General features: G+C 41.1%; 1 protein-coding gene across 7 annotated transcripts in view; it reads left to right on the top strand.

The window, feature by feature from the left end:
* Positions 1-22,927, top strand: part of PHF21A (PHD finger protein 21A) — a 137,318-nt gene extending 114,391 nt beyond the window's left edge. For 5 of the 7 annotated variants that reach the window (XM_086748828.1, XM_086748823.1, XM_086748830.1 and 2 more), the window contains 10 exons: positions 23-319; positions 1,490-1,588; positions 2,692-2,743; positions 3,564-3,643; positions 4,093-4,153; positions 6,514-6,677; positions 13,172-13,327; positions 14,961-15,036; positions 15,365-15,468; positions 17,402-22,927. In XM_086748828.1, the coding sequence (XP_086604954.1) occupies positions 23-319; positions 1,490-1,588; positions 2,692-2,743; positions 3,564-3,643; positions 4,093-4,153; positions 6,514-6,677; positions 13,172-13,327; positions 14,961-15,036; positions 15,365-15,468; positions 17,402-17,656 (1,344 nt within the window). In that variant the 3' untranslated portion in view covers positions 17,657-22,927. Of the gene's footprint in view, positions 1-22; positions 320-1,489; positions 1,589-2,691; positions 2,744-3,563; positions 3,644-4,092; positions 4,154-6,427; positions 6,451-6,513; positions 6,678-13,171; positions 13,328-14,960; positions 15,037-15,364; positions 15,469-17,401 lie in introns of all 7 variants that reach the window. The other 2 variants (XM_086748826.1, XM_086748827.1) reach the window with 1 other exon arrangement.
* The last annotated feature ends 3,023 nt before the right edge of the window (positions 22,928-25,950 follow it).

Raw genomic sequence — 25,950 nt, 5'->3', positions numbered from 1 at the left:
TGTCTTTTTTTTTTTTTTGTAGGTTCGACCTAAACCAGTTGCCCAAAATAACATTCCGATTGCCCCAGCACCTCCTCCAATGCTTGCAGCTCCTCAGCTTATTCAGAGGCCTGTGATGTTGACAACAAAATTCACACCCACCTCTTTACCCAATTCTCAGAACTCCATACATCCAGTTCGTGTAGTTAACGGGCAGACAGCAACCATAGCCAAAACTTTCCCTATGGCACAGCTCACCAGCATCGTGATAGCAGCACCGGGTACCAGGCTCGCTGGACCTCAGACTGTACAGATCAGCAAACCAAACATTGAAAAACAGGTACAGATAAGAAAGTGTCTACTAACGCAAGGTACTGGGTTTATTGCTTTACTGTGCCGATTTGGAGAGGATGACAACCATGGAGAAATTTTTAGTGGCTGTATCTGTTAGTAATAATATAGTATTCTATACTATATAATACATTATCTGTAACATATAATATTTATGTAATTTATATAAATAATAGTAGTATACATTTCAATTCTAACTCTGTCATAGACTAATGTGCCTTGAACTTACCTTCTGCTTTTGAAGTCACCTATAGAGACTGTGAAAATCATGTGTGTGAAAGATATGCTATTGCTCAGTTCTGCTTATGAATTCTCATGAGTAGGTTCTTGCATACTTCAAGGCAGTTCCACAAGCTACTCAGCAATGTGTGCCCTTTTTGTGTGACTTGAAGTTGTACTTCTATAATACTGTACTTTTGATGCCTATTCCTTTTGATACCAGCAATATTCATTTGCTCTTCAAAAAATTACTGGCAATTCAACTGTTGAAAAACATACAGGAGAATGGTGGTGCTTTAATAATACATTAATTTTTTCTGTATATTTTCTTCATATCATAAAGGGGAAAAATTTGTCTCTCTGTAGCTTACATCATTCAGTTTGTAGCCTCAACAGTTATGCCATGGGCTGGGGGTTGTCATGCAGGTTTGTGATACTGTTGCAGAAGGTTATGACTTCTGAAAAGAAAAAAGCTCCAGAAATATCTGAGATCGTAGGAGTTGGAGAGACAGTTTTGCACCATTCATAATTCTATGAAATATGAAGACTGAGGAGTGAGAAGTACAAAATGCTTGTGCCATGCAGAATGGTTTCTACCTGGACGTCTTCCGTGGGGATGCTTTTTCTTAAAGTGTCTGTTAGTTTTCCTATACTGTATAGTGATTTCTGTAATGGAGTTAACTCTTAAGATGACTTTTATTGCTCACATGGCTGCGTGGGTTAATGGAATGGTGGTAAGGCTGTTTCATCCTTTGTTAAAGGAAAACACTTTATTTAACATTCCTCTCATGTCAGATTCCTCAATTAAGTCTTTGTTAGTACACTGCCAGCTTTAAACTGTTTTTCTCAGGTGTCTTAGAAAGTATTTGTTTTGCTTTATTAGTCAAAGTAAAAAAAGTAATTCTTATCACTGAATGAGAGAAACACTGTTTCTTTTCAGACTATTAAACCACACGTGGAAGCAGAAGAGAAGCAAACAGAAAGCCGTACAGTTACTCCACCTGCTGCACCGAAGCCAAAACGAGAAGAAAATCCACAGGTATCAGAACACACTCAGAGATTTCTTTTAAGAAAGAAAGGACACACTCTGTCCTTCAGAAAACATTTTTCCTCCTCTGTTCCCTCAAGACTCCTTAACTTTAACATTCCATACATTCCGGTTGCACAGCTGATAAGGTTACAGAGTAAGAAATCTAAATAAATATCCTGCATTGCATTTTTCCGTCCTGAAATGCATTTGACTTTTGAGTCTTTTGTAAGTTAGAAGATCATGATTTCCCTCTGAAACTTTCTTTAACGAGGGGGCTTAGATTACAGTGTTGATTTTCATTCCTTGAGGTTTTAGACTTCTGGAGTTATTTTTAAAGCTGGAGATACATCTTTATTTTGCTTTATAAAATATTTCTGCTCCTGTGAGCAGGATGGAAAGAGTCATGTGTGTTCACATTCTGCCTGGGTTTTATTCCAATTTAGGTCCAGTTGGTTTTGGAGGGAAAGAGTGGCCAGAATGGCTGTTTCTTAAAGCCTTTCTGCCATGCAGGACTTTGGAACTGATTACAGCTAAATGCTCTACTACATTTGTTTTTGTAGATGCATTCAAACTGACTACTGTGTGAGCATTAACTATTGTCAGTACAGATTCTGATTTTTACATGTCTGTGTACTTCCTGCATTAAAATTAGAATCCTTTAAAAGCTCATGGCCCTTACCAAACAGCAAATGTGAACCAGAGTTGCTCGTCATGGAGCATGGAGTATTCAGAGCATGATCTTCCACTAGCAGTATTTTGCTGGCAATTGAACTGTGTTGATATTTACTAAGAGCTAATCACGTAGTTGGTTCAGTGCTGGACTGGGAGTAAAGAAACTGCTTTCTTGTTCCCAGCGCTGCCAACTCTGTGATCATGAGCAATTGGCATTTCCCTGTATCTCAGCCTAGGTTCCCATCTAGAAAATAGCACTATTGTCTATCCTCCATAAAGCAGTTTGACATCTATGAATGAAGAGTGATTTATAGAGCCAAAGTATTACTAATAACATTTTTATTGCTTAGTTACCTGTCAACTGACTTTAAAGGACCTAAGTGACATAGCTCATCCTAATGGTTGAACTTGTCATGATTGTTTTTTCTCACCCCTCACAGAAACTGGCCTTCATGGTGTCTCTGGGACTAGTTACTCATGACCATCTGGAAGGTAGGAAAAAAGCCTTAAGTTGCTTCTTGAGCACTCTGTTTCATGGCCATTGTGATTTGGAAGTATGGGTCCAAAATATTTCTGTATTAAATGCAGTATTTTCTTGCACAAAACTAAATTTAGGATGTCTGTACTCTTGATCTAACTTAGTTTGTTGTGCATACTTTTTTTTATTCCTCTTACTACACTGAAACAAAGCAGTTGCTTATGCAGCGGAGATCAGTGGTTGGGAAGAATGTTTATGCTCTGATGGTAGGAAAGAAATTTGTGACAATCCCATTGCTTTCGGGACAACCCTTGTGTCTGCAAATTTACACTATAGATAATTACTGTAACCCACATCTGGATTTTTCTTTTATTTAATGTTTTCATGGTACTGTAATCTGCAGTGAATGAGTTAATAGATTATAGTTGGTTTTATAATTTAAACTCCTGAGTCCTGTACGGTGGAATATAGCCTAACATTTCAATGGCTTGCACGTTTCTGTACGGTATTTAAGTGTGAACAATGTTACTAGAGGCTTTTCATTCTAGATCCCGATTATACTGACCATGAGTTTAAAATGTCTTAGTCATGAAGTACTTGGTGAGAAGATGGCAATCATTTCATTAGTTAGTTGAGCACTGTGTTTGTATTTCTTGTCAGCTCTTAGTTTTCAAACCTTCAGAAATTAGAAGTATAACAAATTTGCCTATGTTCAGCATGTTTGGTGTTCTGTAGAAAACTTCACAGCTCTCCTCACATGCAAACTGAATTTTGAGGACTTTCTATAATTTCTGAGACCCATTGTTTTCTAACCCAAATGCTTTGTTTTACAAGAAATCCAAAGTAAGCGACAAGAGAGGAAAAGAAGAACAACAGCAAATCCAGTATACAGTGGAGCCGTTTTTGAGCCTGAGGTATTAATTTTTTGCTTGGGGAAGCTGATGTTTTCATTCTGAGCTTGTGTGTCTTTCTGCCATCTTGCTACCTCCTAAGCATGTCAGTCCTAACTAGATGGGCAAGCTATCATTTATAATTCAAAGGGCCATTGCAATGATATGACCCTCAGATTTTTAAATAGTAAAATGGTACATTGGGATATTCTAATACTTACATGTTTTTCTGCCTTCTCCTATGTAAAGCTGCCGTTAAATGGCAGTGTGTGTTAGTCTTACCATTAGGTCAGCTTGCGTAAGCAGTCCAGATGTCAGAAGTAGTGTAAAAAAGCCAATTTCTCTGAAGCTGTTCTTCAGAGAACAGAACAGCCAGTAATCTCACTTAGTACTACTGTGCTGTTCCTCAGCTGCTGCATATAGTTGTTGCCAAAAATGTTAGCCAACAAAAATTGTTATGTTCTTTCCTGCAGCGCAAGAAGAGTGCAGTCACGTACCTGAACAGCACAATGCATCCCGGGACACGTAAAAGAGGTAAGGTATACTTAGACCTGTCTCCCTGCTGTATGCCTCTTCCTCCATCTTGTACTTGCAGCCCTATTGTTGATTTAAAGAGAAAAACAGGAGGACTCTACAGGACTTTATTTGTCCAGTAAACTTCCATGGTAGACAAAGATCATGACTTCTAGGGATTAGCATAGCAGGTTTTATTAAGCAGCTCGATGTTTCATTTCAGTTTCACTCTCCAAAAAAAAAAAAAATACAGTAGATAGAGCAAAATGAAAGGTGATATGTTTGAACACCATTTAGTGCTATAAAGCTGCTGTCAAGATCCTCTTGTTAATAACTAAATTGTATTGTTACTGTCAAGAATAAGGTGGTTATGGAAAAAGTGCCTGTGCTGTGAATAGGGAAGAAACTTAGTGTGACAAAAGCCTTGTTCCCCAGTGGGAGTAGAGATGGGTCCTTCAAAAGAATTTATCTTGAGCGAGAAAGGCTGTCCTGCTCGTACTGAGCACTTCTCTGCAACCAGAGTACCACCTATCCTAAAATGAGAGATGATCTTTCTTACAGGTATGGAGGAGTATTCAGAAGTAAAGACAAGTAAGAACAGCATAGGAGAGAATGTGATGCCATTTTTTGTGTGTGGCATCAACCACACATATATGACAATCTTTCCCTTTGTTTTGATAATTTTCTGCAGTCCTTAAAGACTCAGAATTCGCTTCTCTACTCCTGAGTTTGCTGTCTGAAAAAAAATTAATCAATCAGATTAAAAAAACTGCAGTCCTACCCAGCACTGACCAGTTCCATTATGTTTGATTTTTGGCTGCAAAGGTCAAAAATTCATTTGACGTGTGCTCTCCTTGATATACCTCTTCAGTCCAGCAGGCAAAGCTGACACTTCTGCAGCTATGCTGTTTCTAAATAAAAGACATCAGTCTCTACTGTTATCCTCTAATAACATTAAATGCATTTGAAAAAAAAATATTATGTAGATTTTATAGAGAGAGAGTTTTACATTTACTCTGTAGATCAGTAAATGTTCCTTCTTCTAGTAATTATTTATTAATTCTGTTTTAAAACTCATTGTGAACAATTACTGTATCAATGAAAATGATTACATGCTTTTGTATTTGATACTCTCTTATCCTGTTTTTACACACTGACTGCTATTATACTTTCTTTTTTTTTTCTTACACCCTGTTATAAGACTGTACCTTGCATCAGCACCAAATTAGTAGCACGCATTTTCAATTGACAGAAGATTTGGATGTATACATTTGTTTTGTGATTTACTATAGCAATATATTAGGTGAAAAGCTTATGCAAGCATGTGCCCTTGAGAGCTTTAGTTTAATTCTAGATGGTGCTGAGCATGTGAGAAATTTCAGCCGTGGACATCACTATCAGAATCCTTTTCCAAGGACATACTTAGTTCTGGAACATATCCAGGCCTTAAATGCAAGGTTTAGCATGTTAATAGATATAGACTGACAATCTGTAAACATAAGATCTGGGGAATTATTCCTAGATCTTAACTCCTTTATGTTTACATATCCATAAATTACCCTGGAGGAGGGAGGTAGAAATGATGGTTACATACTGGTTTTTTGCTGTCTTACTTTGCATACATAATTTTATGAAAATTGTTACAAACACATTTTGCACTTCTGCTAGTCTAAAGGAGCGTATAGGAGTTGTGCATAATCAAACATACTTGTCTCAGAAAGTTTAAGAATAGAGAATTTGGGGACGGTTACAGTGGAAGACCAGTGGTAGGTTGCAACTGGTAGTGCTGGTGTTATGGGTCAGACAATAGGACCTGATCTTGAGGTACATTAAAAAATGTACCAGTAGGGTAGAAAGTGCTGATGTGTGGGTGAGTGGGTTTAAAAGAAGGAGGGGGTTGGTGAGCGTTGGCCTCTGATAAAGGACTTAAACTTTGTATAGGTTTATGCTGGCACTAGAAAGATAGGGAGATGAAGGATAACAGTAGAAAGGATTTAATAGTAGTTACTGTAGCTCTTCTCTAGCTTTGATGCCAGCATGTTTTCCCTGAAAATCAAATAGCCTCATTTCTAGGAGTGGCAAGTGTCCCCACGCTGCTTTTGTGGGAGTGATCCTTTGACTCTCTACAGAGCTTGCTTCTATTTCTTTCTGAAATACATCTTTTAAATGTTCTTTCCTTGCAAAATTCTACTTAAAGATTTCTAAAAAATGTTTAAATCTTTGCTTCTGTCCTTCCACTTGTAACTTTTATATTAACTTCCTCTCTGTGCTACATCATTTCCTTTTTCACGCTAGCCAATGAGGACCACTGGCCAAAGGTATGTAAGATCATTTTTCCTTTCTTTTTTTTTTTTTTTGTGTTCCCTGTTGTTAATATGTAGGTCGTCCACCTAAATACAACACGGTGCTGGGGTTTGGGGCTTTGACCCCCACGTCCCCTCTGTCCAGTTATCCTGACTCCCCCGAAAATGAAAAGACAGAGACCACATTTACTTTTCCCGCAGCTGTTCAGCCTGTGTCCCTGCCTAGCCCCAGCTCCGCAGACGTAAGTAACTCTTGGGGAGGGGATTACTTTTAGAAAGATAAGCAGAAACAGGCACAGATTTTGTTTCTTCAGTCACACTCATCATTTGTCTTGATTCAGTGTAGTGAAACAGCCCAGTCTTCTTTTAACACCCTGCCTTTTTCCTCCTGCACCTATGTTCTTGTCCCGTAGAGATTTTATTTGTAACTCCTCCAGTGGATTGAAACATTGGGAGGCACCAGGCATGCCAGATGAGCTCATTTCCTTTGTGCAGTGTCTGAGATCTTGTCTGACTGAATTGAATCTGTCACCCATGAAAAAGGGGAAGGGGAGAATGAAAAGTATTACTTACAGACAATGATAACAAGAAGTTGTGCTGTTTCTGTAATGAGAGGAGGGAAACTGCTTGGGTCACGCAGAACAGCCAGGAGCAGTGTTTGCAGCACTGGTTTGGCAGTTGTGGTGTACTGGTGTACATCGCCTCTGTGGTCAGATTGCAAAATCTATATTGAGTGAAATCAGGTCATATTGTCATAATTTGTAAAGAAGTGAGTGGCCTTATTTTAAGTTAATTCAAAGATAGGATTTGCTACTCAAAGCACAACCTTTTTTTAAGTTGTTGAGAACTATCCAGTTATTTAATTGTTCCTATTTCTTGCAAAAACATGATGAGAAAAATTAAAGGTCATGCATAAACTTTATAAGATAACAGAGTGTGGGAAGTATTGGACTGAGTTGTTGTGTAGGTCCAAAATGACATAATGAAGACACTGTACACTGGTTTGTCTGAAAGTGTACGGTGACTGTTCAGTATGGGTGAAACAATTCATTGCACAAATATTCTCAGGAGTTGTAGTGTACTTCCAGTAAAGTCCTTGCATTTTAATGAGTAGTACTTACGGGGCACAGTTTAAAAATAAAAAGGTACTCACTTGTTTCTTCATACCAGTGCAGCAAACTCCTTCTGCAGTCTGAGTCAGAGTAGTGTCTTTTTTTTTTCCCCCTCTTTTTTTTTTTAAATATATTATCACATATGATTAAGGCCCAGCCATTTGAAATGGGCTTTAAGGAAGTGTTGGGCCACTTTCTTTTCATCTGTGCAGTTGCACATCTGTAAGAACATAGACTGAGAGACCAACTCTATGGGCCACATAGAACAGGGAATAGAAAGCAGCTTCTTTCCTCTGAACGGTATTTGTTCTGCAGAGATAAGAGGAATAGAAATAGTGCAAGTGTGTCTGAGTCACTGAAATAAATAGATGCAACTCTGATACCCAGGGAATATGTATGCAAAATGAAAAGACTCTTTTTTATACAGTAATTTTTGAGATCAGAATAGCACTTGACTGTAAAAACCCTTTCCTGATAGTCAAATGAATGGACTGTGGAACAGCCCCTCAGGGAGAAGGTGGGGCGGCTCCATCTCTGGGGGACTTTTAAAAGTAAGCGGTACAAACAGCTAGCAAACGTACTGGAGAGCAGAGTTTTTACGTTGGCCCCCAGAAGAGGACTGGATAATGTGGCGGAGGTCTTTTCCATCTCTGACTTGTATGTGTATACTGCTAAGTCTTTTCCCACTATGTAAGAGCTTTCAAAACAGTGTAATGATTTATTGCCCTGTTTTCTGCAGTGCCTGGTGCCAGCAAGTGAAGTCAAGAATAGTGAATTTCTATAGCATTCAAATCTAGTTCTGAATGCCCTGAATTTTCTGAATTTGGGTAGTGTTTAGGCCTAGGTTCTGGATTCTTTTAATGTTCATTCATTAATGAAAATAGAAGTATTTTAAAGGAGACAGTGGAATATTGCACAGCACCTCAGTGTATTATAATATAGCACAGTAGCACTCTTTCCCCTTTAGCATCATATATAATCATCCTTTAACGTGTTTCCGGACAAGTCATTTGGTTTATACATATGCAACAGCTCCAACATTTTTGAGGATTTAATTTTTTTAAATAATTTTATCCCAAAGTCCTATTCAATGCATATTCACTATCAATTGGGCTACTTTGCTAGACTTTTCAGAAATATTTTGTATTGAATTCCATATAAAGCAAAATACGTGTAAAAGTAGTAAATAGATTTCAAAGTGCTCATAAAGATATATTTTATTTCCAAATAGACTATTAAACAAAATTTGAACCTTCAGAGACAGCAAAGTATTAGAAAGGAAGTAAATATGAGATCTGTTCTTCTGTCATTATGTGTTATTATTGGCTAATCCTGAAGAGAGGAATGGTTTCCCATTGCCTTTTTGAGCTGGAAGGTAGTCTTCTGTTAATACATTCCCATAAAATTGCTGTATAAGCTTGTGCACTCACATCCCTTTTTTGTGATTCGGTTTTCCCCATTTATACATTTGGCATGATGCTTCGTTTTCCCATCTGAGTTTCAAGGACTTAGCAATACTTGTAAAAACTTTAGCATCCTTGGCTGGAAAAGTGCTATATGATGGTGGAAAAGTGCTGTACATTTAAACACCAATAGTATGAGTGGTGCTGGAGGTGAAGACAAAGAGGAGAATTAGGGGTTTGGCATTTAAGGAGCTTGCAGCTTAATTACATGTAGCATGCAGTGTACACTGAAGTACTCATGCCACAGTTGATGATCGGTGCTACCACTGAGAAGAACCATCCTGCCTGTCCCCACCAGTCTTTTGTCATCCCTTAAATGTTGTTCTGGCACAGATATATCTGAGGCCACATTGTGATCTGCATAAGGGAACTGACATGGCTAAAAATTGTTAGTCTTAGCCAAGATCATGCCCTAATCCAGTTAATTTTTATAGACGCACAGGTTCTTGTGCCAGCTCCATGCAGGTTCAGAAATTAGTGTCTGGGCATATAGAGGAGGCAGGATCACTTCTTTTGGCAGTGAGGCCGGTCCATGTCATATTGAAGAAGGTCTACACTGTTAGGCGATGATGTGAATACAGAAAGGTCTCTTTATTCTAGATACAACAGAAAATGTTGTCTGTAGTTACAGCCTTCAGCTTTTGGGGATTTAAAAATGAAAACACAAGTGCATGCCTAAATAAAAGGCTGTTTCAGGAGTCTTAGTTAAAAGGATTGAGCAGTTCCTCAGACAATTATAGAACAAAACTGTAGTTTTGCCTATCTTTAAAATATTTTTGCATTAATTTGTTTAGAAGGTCTAAGTCCAACAAGCTTTAGAATGGAAAATTGATATTTAGCACTTGAGTAATCTTTGTCTTTAGCCAGCCTATGAAAATTACAAATCAAATCGGGCACTTGGCACCAGGTACTATGTCCCAGAACAGCCTTCTTGCCTTTCTCCTGAATTGTCATTCTATGAATGACAGGGGTAGATTTTGAAGGGAGGATGAAGCAGGAACTTTGGATGGGATTTGGTGATAAGGATGGAGGGGTAGAAAGTAGGAATAGAACCGGGAAAAGGAAGGAAGTAATGCAGTAGGCAGGATTGATCAAAACGTCTCTTTTTTTTAAAAAAAAAAAAATTTAAAAATAAAAAAAATTTCTTCTATTTGGCTATTGGCTGTGAACCACGTGGTTATGTGTGATTCTCCCACAAGTGATAGTGGCATATTCACCTGGCATATTGCCTTTGAAGGTCATTTACTCAGCAGTAAGAATACTGCAAAAATCTCAATGCTAGTGATGGTTCAAGTCTGTGGTCACAAAATACTTTTTCATTAGTAAACTTTTTATATCAAAAAAAGTTTAAATTAGAGAACATTCCGATTGCCAAGTCAAGCCCATAAAAGTTAGGAAATACTAAAATTATTATTGCTTCTCATAATTTAATTCACTTACATCATATGTTATGATTATTTTTATATGGTCATGAATAATTCCAAATATTGCAAAATATTTAGTTTTCCCATGTTGTTCCAGTGAAATGTGCATATAAGTATAGATTTTATATATTCAAACACACAAGCTACATATACTTCTGATTTGATACTGTATTATTCAGTTCTGTTGCCTAAAGCCAAGTCCTGTTGCTCTAGACACTTTATAAAAATGAAGAAAACTGTTAACTGTCCAAAAAGCTTTCATTTATTTTCCTGGTCTCTTGGTGCAGAGGAAGTAGAGCAAAAAGTGATGTTAAATCACCTTTTATGGTCTCTGTTCTGAAATTATTCTTCAGTCTCTTCAGCCTTTACCATGTGTTAGAGCAGTCTGTGAGCTCTGCTCTAGCCTATGTTGGCTGCCTGTAGCCTTCACAGAGCTGATCCAGAAGCTGAGATTAATGGAGTGCATGTCACAACCTCACATCCAGCCCCCTTTTATGCATGTATTTATAAACTGCCCATAAAACCTGAGGCATTTCTTTGGAATCAAACAGTGGCTGGGATTTTGATAAGGCTGGTTATTAATTCTGAGGAAACACCCTGAATTTTGCGTTACCAAAAACAGGACTGTGGATTTTGTGCATGTGTGGTGTTGTTTTAGCACGTTCAGCCACACTGCACACTGTGTTTTGCAGCATCCAGTTGAATTTAGAAGGTTCTGGGTCTGAATTTCTAAATGTCTCCCCCTCAAGAAACAACTGCATGTGTCTCTTGTGTAGGTCTCTTTCTGCAGAGTATTAGGTAAAACAAGTCTGGTTTTCAATACACCAATAATTTTGCACCTGAGCCAGTTACCAAGTGCAATTTGTAGTCTGTGGCAACCAAAGCATCTTAACAATGTAATTCTCTAGAATGAGAATTTTTTTTCTAAAATGTGAGAATTTTCCTCTTAAAATTTTCCTTAGGTTGCACAGGATTTTCTTTTAGCTTTTGTGACATCCACTGCCTGCCCTCTTTTCTTCATACTCATGGAATGCATGATAGAAGAAAATAAGTTCTTCCCAGCCTGGTTACGCAGATCACTTCGCAAGAGGCATGAAATGTCAGTCATTTCATTCTTCATTTAATACTGAGGAACTCTTTGGTGTTAAAGGATGAAGTAATACCATAACCCAGCTCTCAGTGATCCCTGCAAGTTAAGGAACCAAAACATGGCACTGAAAATTCACTAAAGATTGATCCTTTACAAAACATGACATCAGTGCTAACATTGGCAATTAAGAGAAGAACAGCCTTCTCTTCAAAGAAAGGCCTCATCAGCAACAGAGCTGGGAAGCTGAGCAGATTGCTTGTGTGTCATTCTTCTAATATATTTAATATTTTATCCATAGTAGAGATCAGTGTCATTTTTCTTGCCTGGCAACTTAATGTGTAAGCGCATGGCCAGATCTACTCTGCCTCCAAACTGATAGAACTTACTCCCGCAACGAAAAGACAGTATGGGTCAAAATGAAACCTTGCACATGTTGGTGTTTCATACAAGGAGAGTGTATACGTGCAGTTTGACTCAACACGGACATCTTAAGATTGTGATCTTGCAGATCTGTTGCATGTATGTGAAACTTTTAACTCAAGTTGGTAAGCAGTGCATATTTCAGACTCCAAGTGGGGCCTTGAAGATGTCATGTTGCCAGGACAGCCCACAGGCAGTGGGGCTGGGGTGCCCCTCTCTTCCTCTGTGGATGCTGAGCCATCTTTCTTTCATGCCTCTCTGTTCAAATACCTGAAAAACAAACACCACCACCACTCCAAGCATGAGATGAGAGTAACAGGAGGAGAGAGAGAGAGAGAAGAAAAAGTGGCAAAAATCAGACCTACCTTTCTGGGAAATTGATGGCTGTAGAAAAAAAATTCTCTCTGACGATGATGCAATAGTAACTAAACCTAGGTTTTTTTTAAGAGACACTGCCAGTAATGTTTTAAATTCTTTCTTTTAAAAAAAATCCTTAGCTAGAAAATCTCTCTTAGTATTCCTTCATCCTGGCTCTCGGCCTGTGTTAATGATGAAACATAAACCACTCTCTGTAGAGAATGAGAAAATTTTGAGTCACAGCTTTTTTGGTGCAACTGGAGGTAACCTAAGTGAAGTAAAAAGATTTGTCTCAGAACATAATTCATTCTGTTCTTTTTCATTCACAAGCACAACACATTTTCCTTCTAGTTTCATTTTTAAAGGTGACCTAAATATTTGACAAGTGTTCTTTTAAGTCACTCAATTGGGGTTTCTTACATTCTATTACTGGCAAGAGACAGCCTCATCAGCATTCCTGAAGTGGAGTTGTGCTTACATCCAGAAATGAGAACAGTTAAGAAAGTGGGTAGCTCATCACTTTAAGCAAAAAAAAAAGCAGAGTAAAGGGGAAATCTTAAAGAAGAAAGGCTATGGGGTAACAGTTGTTAAGAGAAGCTATGGTAATAAGTGTTTGCTGTAACATTTTGCCTTGGGAAGTCAGAGGGAGTGTTTGGGAAGACAGGTATCAGTGTTTCTGACATCCTACCTGGTTTTCCTGTTTCATACCCTAAAAAGGGCTTGACCATTTAGAATCCCCTTAGAAATAGTTTGTGCTGTAAACTTTGCATTCAACTAGTATGGAGATGTCAAAAGTCAAAGTTCACTTTTTGCCTTCTCTCTCTCTCTCTCTCTTTCTCTCACCCACACCCCTTCCCCTCAATTTTATAGGGTGATATCCATGAGGATTTTTGCAGTGTTTGCAGAAAAAGTGGGCAGTTGCTGATGTGTGACACATGTTCACGTGTTTATCACCTGGACTGTCTGGACCCGCCTCTGAAAACCATTCCCAAGGGCATGTGGATCTGTCCCAAATGTCAAGACCAGGTATTGTTTGACAGACAGGGAGAGTTACATACAGTGCACTATAAAGATTTTTCACTCTTAAAATAACCAGAACACTTGGCTTACTTAGATCAAGACAGCCTCACACTGAACAAATCTATTTGATCTGTAATAAGGCTTGTGCGAATTTGATCAAATTACCTCTGTTGGAATGTGTGCAAATTTAAAACTGTTAGGTCTTGCTCCCAGATTTGGGGTCTTTATTTGTTACCCTTGTGTTTTTACTCTTTTTCTGGGCCAAAGCACGCAAACTTTCGGGAAAGGTTCTCTATGACCCATAGAAGTTTTGCTGTTCATCTTAAGCTAATCGTTTCTTCAAAAGATATTAGTACATTCTTCTGGACAAATACATAAAACATTTTCACAAGCCTACCTTGATAGAGCAAATGTAAGCCCCTATTTGCTCATATAAATCAAATATCGGGAGAGGTTGTCTTCAGTGGTCTGTTTAATAATACCATCCAGCATCAGTATAATGAGGGTAGGTGAACAGTTTGGTGGTTCTTCCTTCCGGATCCCTCTTTGAAAGTACACAATTGAAGTGAACAGATTATATTTTAATATTTTGTTTATAATTGCATTGAGATTACAAGACAAAGAAGTAAACTATTGTGTTCATAACCCTTACATGGAACTCCAGAAGTTGCAAAGGATTGCTGATAATCAGCAACCTGGAGCTGTTAGCGTTCTGTCTAACGTAGCATATTGCTTGGTCGCCCACCTGACCTTCGGTTAGCCAGATGGTAACATAAGAAATCAGCCTGACGTACAATATGCTGTTCAGAAGAATGAAAATCCAAAACTCAAGTGACTTGGTCAGTAGTCACAAGAGAGGAGGGAGTGTTACCACTTCCCTTTTCCTGCTCTTGCCTACTCTCACCTTATCCCTCCTTATCATATTTCTGTGATAGATTCCCACAAAATTTGGCGGGGTGGAATCTGAGTAATTTAGCTGTAAAGTGACCGAGTCCTCTGTCTTCTGAGACACACCTCCGGTTCACTTATTAAAAATACGTGTCTTTCCTCTCAAAATAAAGTTTGTTGGGAAGGAATACATAGGAAGGATCTGAAAGACGTAGATGATGCTTACCCTTATAAAGAGGGTTTGACAACTATTAAGATGATTCTGCTAAGAAGTGGAGGTAGGACAGTTTCATGTTTCACTAGCCAGGAAGTGTGATGTTTGAATGCATGGTGTGGATACTGTTCTGTGCCATGAAAACTTTTCTCCCAGAACAACTTAAGATCAGCAATTTGTCTGAACCATGAAATAATGTTTATGTTTCCTGGCTTTGAGTTCAGATATATTATCCTTTCATTCCTCTTTTAAGTTGTTCGGTTTCATTAGTAGACTTTATCTGTCGCTACGGAGGGAATTTGAGAAAATGCTGACATTTGTAAGAAACAGGCTTGCTTTGTGGGAGCCACAATGCAGTTGTGAATAATTCCCTCTGTTAAATCTCCAAACAGGTCTCTGAAGCTTCATGTTAACAGAGCTGAGGCTAATGATAGCCATAAAATAAAGTCCTCAGCCTTTCCCTCTTTCTCTCTCTCCTTTTTGCTTTCTTAGAGGTAGAATGTGTACCAGCTAATTATCTAAACACTTGTTTTTCAGATGCTAAAGAAGGAAGAAGCAATCCCATGGCCAGGAACTTTAGCAATTGTTCATTCATATATTGCATATAAAGCAGGTAGGAAAATAGAGAACAACACTTTTGTTTCACTTTTAATAATGGAAGAAGTTATTTCAGGAATGGGATAGAGTGGTACTTCCTTTACAAAAGGAAATTAAAGGGGAAGAACCCTAATCACTAGCGAAGCGAAAAAAGCAGTCTAAATATTTGTTAAGTCTTTCGTGATGCTTGTGTACGTAGATGAAATTTTGGGGGTGATTTAGTGCAAAAGTTGTTGGATTGACCTTAAACACAATTACCCTCTTTACATGAAGCAGTTTAGACCCTCTATCCACTGTTGTAACAGGAACATTTTAAATATTCTGATTAATATTCTGTTTTGCAGCAAAAGAAGAGGAGAAACAGAAACTACTTAAATGGAGTTCAGATTTAAAACAAGAAAGAGAACAACTAGAGCAGAAGGTCAAACAGCTCAGCAATTCTATAACGGTGAGTATTGCCCTGCCAAATAACTCTGTACCTCTGTTCTGGTGCCAGAATGCAGAGAGAAAACTATAGTGAGTCCATGTACTAGACCTGTCTTACACTGGATTTACTGAGAATTGAGTGAGCACTTTCCTTTGCTTTTTAGGACTTTGGGGAGCAGGAATGAACTACGGGCAACATATATTTACATTGAGTCGCTAATACACAATCCATGCTGACCATATGTTGTAGACATACAGTGACCTATTATATCAGCAAGTGACAAATATGACCCACAGCTTTATTGTCTCTGGGCAGTAGATTAAGTCAAATTCTCCAGTGGCTCACTTAAATAAGAATGGTTGGGCCTCTGTGTGTAATAAGAGTTACGGTCCTGGTGCACTTTCCATACCTTCCTAATACAAAAGTGACTTGTTTCCTCATGGTTGACTCTCAGGCTCTTGAGATGTTGCCTTGGCAGTCAGCAGCTGGACACTGTGCCTGCCTTTGCATAATATTAATTAGACAATGTCATACTTTGAACCAGAAGCTGTAGTTTCCACCTTAGTTTATCACAGTAGTTGGACCATACATGTTAATTTGCTCTCTCTCCTCACCTTAGCATGCAAATCAGGCTCTTGAGTTGCCAGTGTAAGGTTTGAGCCCCTCATTTAGTGTAGCCCTAATCAGTATCATAGAATGAAAAATGCTGAACTCTCTTATGTGGTAGCAACTGTAAGGCTGGATACATAAGTACAAACATTTATTTTTAAATACAGATGCACTTTCCAGTCTGCCTGTCTTTACCTATTAGAATAAAATTAAGTGTTGCATGTTTATAGACCCCTAAATGCTGATGATACAAATAAAACTATTGTGAACAAAAAAGTGCTGAGAGGTGCTGGTTAGCAGTTCTGGAGACTGTCGTCTTGTGGTTAGCAGTAGCTGAGCATAACCTGAGCAGCACTAGAGCACTAGCACTGTTTCTCAGTGAGGTACCCAGGCAGATGCTAACCCTTAACATGAGGGATTGACAGTAGGTAAGGAGAATGGTTTATTTTCTATGGTCAAGTCATTGTTTATACTTTCACTGGAACTGTCCAAAAAAGACACATTAGGTCTAAATTTTGTGGTGTTTGTATGATGCCACAAGCTGCGTGTGAAAATAGTAAAGCTGAAAGCAACAGTGTCTGGAGATCAGCACCTAAAAATGTAGGAAGGCTGCCATCCTCATGTAAGAACCTGATGTTACAGGCATAGCTACCATCTCCTCCTTTTTGAGAGTTTCAAATATAGATATTTCACCCTTGAAACATCATTTATAGACTTTTTTTAAAGTTCTCTTACCCAGACTCTTAACTGATGAGCTAGCTAGGTTACTGCCACTTCTAAGTGAAAGAAGTGGCCACAAAACAAGATTTTCAAGTGAAGAAGGGTTTGTTTTTCTTTTCAAGTGCTCCTTTATTTATTGAGAGGAGGAAGTGATGTTCCTGCTAAAATGTACGTGAAAGCAAAGGCTGTATCCCATTAGTGGCGTGCACATACACTGTCAGCAGTCAGCTGCAGTAGGATGCCTGAGTTTGCAGATCTGAGCTAAAGAAATTTCAGCAATGCAATACTAATAGAAAAAGTAATAAGAACATATACTTGGAAGCTTCCTTTCAAAAGGAACACAAAAGGATGGAATTGTCTGCGTTCATTTGCAAAACACCTTGGGATGAAAGGAGGCCGTACTGGGTGACAGCTACCTACTGGCAATTTAATTCCTCAGCCTGCAAATAGGAATTCTCCTGTGAACACAGTCCTGAGATTCTTTTTCTTCTAGGCTGGGAAAGTGAAATTGTAGCTGCAGTCTTTTCTGCATACTTACATTTGGATCTGTGAACATCATATTCCTTCTCTTACCTTCTTTCATTCATAAGCTTGAACTTATTACTGTTTTTCTGTTTCGCTGCAGAAATGCATGGAAATGAAGAATACCATCCTTGCAAAACAGAAGGAGATGCACAGCTCCTTGGAGAAGGTAAAACAGCTGATCCGCCTCATCCAAGGCATCGACCTTTCAAAACCCATAAACTCTGACGTCAATTCAGTAGCCATCTCCAACGGCATGGACTCCACTAACAATACTAATGCTGCCACCTCCACCTTAGCCCCCTCCCCTTCCCAGAGCTGCATGGTGAACTGTAACAAGGGCGATGAGACTAAATAACACAGTGAAGTTAAGAAGGGGCCAAGGGAGGTGGCGGCGAGGAGGAAGAGCAAAATAATGAAACTCTAGAAAAGCAAAACCGGATTTCTTCTGGAAAGTGCAGAATTCTTTAGTTCTTTGGTTCCAGAGAGAGCGTGAAGATGCTTGTGCCAGGCGGCACCGGAGTTTGCCAATTGATCCTTCTTATTCTGTGTGTACATGCAAAGTTTGGATCATGTTACATGAATAGTGCCAGCTGGGGGTTCTTTGCCAGCACCATGCCAAGTGAAATAATATATTTACTCTCTCTATATTTTACACCAGTGTGTGCCTGCAGCAGCCTCCACAGCCACTATAGGTTTGTTTTATTTTTGTTTGGGGTGAGGAGCGGGGATGAGGGAGGAGAGCAGGTTTCAAATCCTTATTTGCAGAACAGTTTGTTTAGCTAGGGGAAAACAAAAACAAGTCCAAAGAGCCTGTGGGCTTTTCCTGTTTCTAAACTCTCAGTACTATTAAACCAAAAAAAAACAGAAATATAAATTATCAAATCCCAGTGCCCAGAAGGGACAAGTCTATCAAATAAGCAGTATTTACTATTGTTTAGACAGGAGATTTACAAAAAGAAAGGAGATGGACTTTTCACTGAGTAACCAGCACATGTACAGGCTGAGGATCTACTGTCCCAACAGCTTTGGGTTAATCCTGTTTCTTCACATTCAACAACAGACATACTTTGCAGAATTGGCTTGGGTCCTCACAGTCATCCAGAAAGCTTACGTTGGGAATGGGGAAATAGCGGGCCAGAATCCAGGGTCAGCTTGGAGCATTGGACAGAGGTGTCCTGAGAGAAAATGTGCATCAATTACTTGAAAATGAGATTCCAACCCTTTTCTATATTTATAAACAACAAAGGTATCCTGAACAAAGTAGCACATGACCCAGATGTGTGAACTGAACAGAGAAATGTCCTTTTCTTTCACTTCCTTTCTCTTCTTTTGGTAACAAGAACTAAATAAGGAATAGAAAAGCTGTTTTTCAGGCTGACAGTCTAATTAAAGAGGTAGATGGGACCTTGCATGGTATAGATTAGAAGTAATAGTGTCAGTGAGATACAGTGAGTCTTTGTGAGTCCTTGTGTCATCGTTTTGGGCACTGTTTTTTTATGCAAGGGCAAAATCTTTGTATCTGGGGGAAAAAAAAAAACCAACTTTTTTAAATTAAAAAGGAAAATAAAAGATATTGAGGTCTTCCTAGTGTTACTTAAAATAAGATGAAGGTAAGAAACGTTGTAAAAAAAAAATTACAAAAGTGCTATTTGTTTCCTAAACAAGTGATTTCTATTAAAAAGGTGTCAGAACTGGAGAAAATGCTGTGTACTTAGAATTTTTTAACACAGACTTTGCTTACTTATGATGATATTCTGCTGTGTTTGTGCTTTAAAATCCAATGGGACAGTTTCCATAGATTATACCATACATGCTACTAGCTAAACTCTTAAGGAGAATCAAATCCTACAGTGCTGGATCTCACCCCACCTGGAGAATCTGCCAGCCTTGTCTCTGCTGTTACTGTATCTCCCCCATTCTTTCATGTGTTTGTAACCCTAAGAAAAGCAACTGGCCGTGTGCTCGTTTAAGGCTTTTCTAGCGTTGTGCTACGGACTGATTAGAGCTTGAGAATGAAAGACAGTGAGTTGGTTGGACAGAAATTGCCTTCTGTTACATCCTCTTGTTTGAGAAGTTCATCTCTTATGTGTCATCTTTTCACTCTAGATAGCAAAGCTTGCCTTGTGCTTCCTATGACTGTGGGGTCTGTCTCAGTTTAGAGTGCTGATTCTGGTCACTTAGGGTTGTGTCCCAAATTTACTACTGCAAATAAACATTTAAGCAAACCCCGTTTCCACTGGAAGTACTGGAAAAACTCCCTTTGCTTCCAGCGGGAGCAGAGTTGAGCCACTACACACAAAAATGTGAGGCAGTCCCTGGTGTGATGCCCTTGAGAGCGTGCCTTGGGTGGCATGGCAGACCTGCTCAGCTGTTTCTAGTGGGAGATGGAAAAGCTTTTGGACTGAGAGAGTCTCTTTGCTGCCACAGCCAAGTATGCTTCTGTGGGATTCTTGGAGCTGTTTTCCTCTGTCTCCTTTAGGTTGCCCTTCTACCCTTTAAGGACTTATTCCTTCTGTAGGAGTCTGTACTATTTTCAGCTCTGAGCTCAGAACTGATATCCTGAGTTCTCGCATTTGCCTGTAGTTGGGAAAGAGACTCTTACGTGCACTTCTCAGCTGAACCCATGATAACCTCGACTCTGCCTTTTGATGTTCGAGTTCTGTTCTGGAACTAGCAGAGCTGGAAGGATAAGTTAGCACAAGTGGCAGGGAGGCAGCTGTGCAGATGACGTCAAAACTGATCAAACTCAAAATGTCCTTGCATCAACCCAGTTACCAGTGGGGGCCGTTACCACAGGCAGCACTAGGCCAGCAACCCATAGCATTTAAACAAAGGACTTTGCATTTCAAGGGAAGAAGAGAAAAAACAAACTGAACGTGACCCTTCTTTCTTTAGAATATGAGCCAGCATCTAAGTGTCAGATACGTGGGAGAAACTGCCCTTTTGGCCAGGTGATTCTCTAATTGGGCACTGGGGTAATTCTCAGCATCATCTTCTGAAGCATCGAGTATGTTACTGGTAAGAGACAGTCTCTAGGGATAGGTGCGCTGAGTCTTCATGGTTCTCATGTTCTTATTTCTGGTGTTATCTTCTGAGCTCTCTTGGAAGCACTGCACTATTTGGGGGCAGCAAGCTGTGCCCAAAGACATGACAGTCCTTCTGTTTTCTTTGCCGGTTCAGGAGGGGATGGAAGTGAAATTTACTGGTAGCCATATTTAAATTTGAGTGCAGTTTACCAGCCAGGAGATGTTAAAACAGCCATTACTGCTTTTCTGAGGCATCTGCTTGTCTCCAGAATCTGAGCAGATAAGTACAGACTTTTATGTCCCTTTTGTTACAGCATTTGTGTTCCAGACTGTAAAAGGATGCCTTTCATTGCCTGACAGAGAAATGATCTTAACCTAGACTTTTTGATGCTGCTAGGTAGTTTTCTCTCTCTCCGGCTGAGAGAGATGCTTTCCCTCCTGGTTCTGCAGCCGTATCAGTCAATAGGCAAGGAACATTCCCAGGGCTGCCCTGACACTCCAATGATGCTGCTACATAGACACAAGTAAACTGGGGTTATCTTTGCCCTGTTAGCAACAATAGGGTGGAAGGGGAATTGGCATTGGCTAAATATGAGGTCAGTGGTTTTTCCCTAGGTGCTCTAAGAGGTTCCAATCAAGGGAGAAATTTAAACTTTTTGACTGCTTAAAGCTCAAGCTTGTATTCTGGATTTGGATTGGTTCGGGTTTTTTTTCTCGTGTAATATTTGAGATAGCGAGTGAGTTTGTACTAAAACTTCTGCTCTTTGGGAAGCTGTCATAATGACTGGCATTTTGTATTTCCAAACCACCATCAAGACATTAACTAATTCTTATGTCATTGCTTGTCATTGGTGGGAAATAAGTGGCATTTAAATCTCTGTTATAAAGGAGGAGATGAGACCACAGAGGAAGCTCATATCAGAGATGGTGCTGGCTCTCAGCCCAGTGCTGAGGGCTTTAAGAAGTCACCCTGCTTCTTTGCTCAGAAATAGAGTAAGCATTGCAGAAGTAGTTTTTTCCCTTCTCCTTGCAATCTGTTCTTTAAACAACTGGAAAAGTTGTGTTCAGAGTGGGAAAGTGAGTGTGTGAGCTGGCTAGAAGAATTAATATTATCATTACTATTCTTATTATCTTTGTTTAGAGCCAGCAGTAGTTTTAGTGCTCTGCCAAACATGGTGAAGGCAATACTTCACCAGGTTGGGTGAGTAGCGTGGATGATTCTTGGAGGACATCATTAGCCAGGAGTTACCGTGTTGGTAGGATGAACTAATGGTTCGCATGAGCGAAACAAGGACTTTGTTCTTCGTTGCAAGCAAGTTTCTGTCGTTGGGGATATGAATTAAAAGCTGCTAACCTAGAAATTAAAGAGATGATAATTTTGTGGGCAGGTCTGTTGGTTTTGTTGTTGGTAGGCAAAACAGTATTGTATTTTACACTTCCTAGCTGACAAGGCTTAAGAAAGTAAATCTGTATTCCAGCTGTCTAGAAATGTGAACCCTAATTCTGATCTCCTTGGCTTCAAATCGTCTTCTTCCCTGTACTGTTACAGAGACAGCACTGAAAAGCAGCATGATCAGCATTCAGGAGGACCCAGAGTGAAATCTCCCTCTTAGCCCCCCCAAACCGTGGCAGCTCACAATACAGGGAGTAAACTGTGAAATTTCCTTTCTGTGTAGATACAGTGGAAAATATTTGTGAATTTGCAGTGCACATGTTTCTCTTTCTTTTTTTTCCCCAGCTGGGTTGCACCCCTGCCCTCTTTGCTTCTGAAGCACTAATGATGAATACATGTTTTTTCATGAAACATGTTTTTAAAATATCATATTCAGATGTCAAACCAAAATTCACTCTTTTACTGAGGGCCTCTCTCAGTGAGCTGCTCAGATAACCACTGACATACTGATATTACACTTCCATCTGGACCGTGCCCCTTTGGGCAGAATTTATTGTGTCTTTTCAGAACTGTTTTGACCCATCTTCACCTCCATTTGTCCTCCCTTGGGATTCTGAAGATCCAGGGCAAGTTCAACCTTGCTGGGTTACTGCAGAGAGTTTCTGACAAGTATGTAGAAGAAGAGTCAGGAACCTGGAGAAAGAGGAAGATGTTTTGTTGTGCAACAAATTCATCTGGCGCTTAGGCTTGCCTGGCCAACAAACTACCTCAGCAAAGGCTATTCCCAGACACTATGTGGATTCTGTAGTTTCTGGCATTCAGAAGGCAAAAGGTCTCCGGAGAACCCTTCCAACAGCCAGCTAGGTAGTGGTCTCTGAGGGCATGCGAGCAAGCCTCGCAGTGACACACTGTTGGATCCCTGTTTGCAGTGGTCAGACCTGGACCAGGAGAACACAAGAGCTGCAGACCTCTTGTCTCCAGGTTATTGCCATCTTACTCAGATCCTCTTTAAACCTCAGTCCTGTTTGTAACACCTACAGAATGGAATGTAATACTTGAAAAATATGACTCTCTTTATCCGTTACCTTTAGCTCCCATTCCCCCCATGTTTATCTTTTATCTGGGACAAGAACTTTCTGCATCGTTGTGTCTTGTATAGGCTGAGCACATAGTTGAAACTTGCCAATAAAGAAAATTATTTATACCATGCACTGGTAAGCTTGGTAATTACAGACCCATGAAAAGACAAACACCTCTCCTAGAGGTTAATTTAAGATGTGGGCTTGTTTCAGAAAACCAAGACCTTACCTGTGTGAGGGTCTGTCTCTGTCCCCCATCAGTATTACTAAACTGCCTGAGTAGCGAACGGAAAACAGGCTTGCCGAGAGCATCGGTGCTGTGCAAAGTGCTGTGCTGTGCAAGTCCCTGGAGTCTGTCACAGGAGAACAGCCAGGCTGGGGCTTCTCGTCTCCCCGAGCCAGAGGTGGGTGCTGCAGGGACAAAGGAAAGGACAGAAGCCTCTTTTGAGAAGCAAGGGCAGTGAGAAGGGGGACAGGATTGGAGACGGGAAAGGAAGAGAGGAAGCAGGAGGAGCAAAGGGAATGAAAGTTACGTGGGGTAAAGCAGAGCAAAAAGAAGAAAATTAGATGAGAAGGAGGGAAAGTGAGGGTAGGAAAAATCCAGGAGTGAAATAGGGCTCCATTGTGAGGAGACAGGTATTCCTGCAGTTACAGGGTTTGAAAGTTCAGTGGAAAGACTAGAACAAAAAGGCTCTTTATCCTACCTCGATTTCTGACTTAGGTTCATCTGTAGTCCAGACGGACCAAGTGTGGTGGGAGAAAAGGGCTGCTCAGCTGCAGATGGGGAAAGAAACGGGCACAAAGTCATCCCTAGCTCTGCTTCTGCTGCAGAGTGATCCCATCCTGGTGCGAGCCTTATTTGATTTCTATGCTACAATGTGGGAGAAGGCAGATCAAGCAGACCTTGGGGCAGCCAGAGCCTGCTCTAATCTGGACCCCATTAATTAAAAATTTTCTTGGCCAGAAATATTCCTGAGACTAGCTAAAGGTTCAGCTCTGTCAGTGTGGGTGCACCTTCCTAGCTGGAGTGTCACGATCAGCCTAGTTGAAAGCAGTGCCAGCCTCCAGACCTCCTGGGTCCTGAGTAAGCGGAGGACATGATACCAGGCAGGACCTGTGACTCGGGTACTTCTCAGCTGTCTCTTGAAGTATCTGTGCAAGATTCCTGCCCTCTAGGCTGTCACATCTGGCAGTTCTGTGCCAAAACCCCTCTGTGCATCAATGCCTTCCTGTTTTCTTAGGATCTGGTTTCTTTGGGGACATGTGCAAAGGGGCACTTCGCCCGTGCAGCAAGACAGGGACACGTGCTAAGCCTAACAGGAACAGCGGACCCGCATCAAGGCTACATGAAGCAGCAGCCCATGCGGCACCTTCCTGGGAGAACGGCTGTCCCAGCTCTGATGTGTTAGCAGGGAGTAAGCTCTGTGTCTGTTCTTCACTCTGTAGTATCCAAGCAGGTGTGAAATGCTTCAGAGAAACTCAGCCCAGTGCCCATCTAGGAAGGAAGCAGTGTGTAAGGGCGTGTTTACTATCAGGAGTGCCTGGGGAACTCAAAAGCCTTGTAAGCTTGGCTCTCTCCTGTGGAGAGGTGGCACGGAAAGGCAGCAGCAACGAGCAGTGAGCAATGTTGGTCTGTTGACGCTTAGCAGCATTTTCACCACTGGGGGAATTTGCATCTTGTGTCTTTTTCGTAAATTTACACTGGCAAATGTAGACCTCAAGCAATTCCTTCCCCTTTGTCGCCTGCCTCCTTTTATCTGTGTGTTGGAAAAGAAGTGAAGCATTGTTGCCTCTGAGCTTCAAGAAAGCCCTTTGCTTAGTGAGCAACCAGCATGGCCTTGGGGGTTTAGCTCAGGCGGGGAAGGGAGGCAGTGGCTTATGCAGGTCCAGCGCTGGCACAGCCGGCTCCCAGGGCTGTGTTCAGTGGCCACACTTGGTTTTGGATCGGCAACACTGAGGGCTGGCACTGCAGCAGCACTGGGAAGTCGCTGTGCGTGTGCAAGCAAGGGCAGGGGCTCCCCTTGCGTGTTATCCAGATCTTGGCCTCTTAGGTGGGGCATGCCAAAACTGAGAGGGGGAGGGCACTTATTTAAAAAAGAGAGAAAGAAAGAAAGAAAGCCCTCTGTGCCTCGCATTCCCCTCCAAAAAGCAGGTACTGGCTGTTCCGACACTGCGAGAGCTGTTTTTCATGGGCTACGGGCACTGGGATCTGGTGCTGTTGAAAGAAGAGGTACAGTTGCACTCCGGGCTGGGTGCGGCAGGAGGCTGCGTGTTTCCGCTTGTTCTGGGCTAACGTGTAATTTCTAATCATAGTCTCAAATGTTTCCTTAATTATCACCGGCATCAGAACAGTGCTTGACTCTAGAGCCAGGAGTACCGTCTTACGCGTCAGCTCTCCCTCCCAGAAGGTACGTTGTTGCTGAGTCGGCCCTGCTGCCACATGTGACAGGCAGCCAGGACCCTCCTTAAGGAGGGGTTTTGCGACCACACAAGCCCCTGAGGCTCGGGCGGCTTCCTGGCAGCCCCAGCAACCAGAGCCAACAGGCAGCCCGGTCCCGTGAGTTGCTCCACTCCAGTTGCAGCTGCAGGGCCTCCCCAAACACCCTCTTGCACTGGCAGAAGTGTCTTGGCCGCTTCTTGTAGTCCCACAGAAGGAAAGCACGGGTTGCAAACTCCATTAAGCAGATTAACCAAGGTAACCGCGGCGGAGGAGAATGCTAGCACCAACCTGCTCAGGCTCCTGCAGCGGAAGGAAGCAGCTTTGCTGCATCAACAGCAGTACAGCCTGTGGGGCAGAGAAACAGTGGTGAGCTGCTGCTCGCGTGGGAGGGCTGGTGCAGCAGGGGGGTGGCTTCCCATGCAGTGTTTTGTCTTTTGGGCTGACTGGCTCTGATCTGCAAACGCCCACCGTGTCATCTGCAGCCAAGGGCAGGCAGGTTGTGAAAGCAGCGCTGCTTGTGTAGAGAAAATACTCAGGCCTTGATCACGGCTTCACTTTCCTCCAATCGCACTGACACCATCTCTGTAGACTTGTTGATCCCGCCACCCTGTGCTGTGCTTCATCCCGTCGCGCCACGACCCAGCGTTTCACCCGAGCTCAAGCTGTAAAGCAGGAGTCCGGGCTTGGGGTCAGACCAGGAGCTGACATTCA

The sequence above is a fragment of the Chlamydotis macqueenii genome, chromosome 5 (genome assembly GCF_036417535.1).
Source record: "Chlamydotis macqueenii isolate bChlMac1 chromosome 5, bChlMac1.mat, whole genome shotgun sequence".
NCBI lineage: Eukaryota > Metazoa > Chordata > Aves > Otidiformes > Otididae > Chlamydotis > Chlamydotis macqueenii.
The sequence above is the reverse complement of the archived record's forward strand: the minus strand, read 5'-3'. Positions and strand labels throughout refer to the sequence as shown.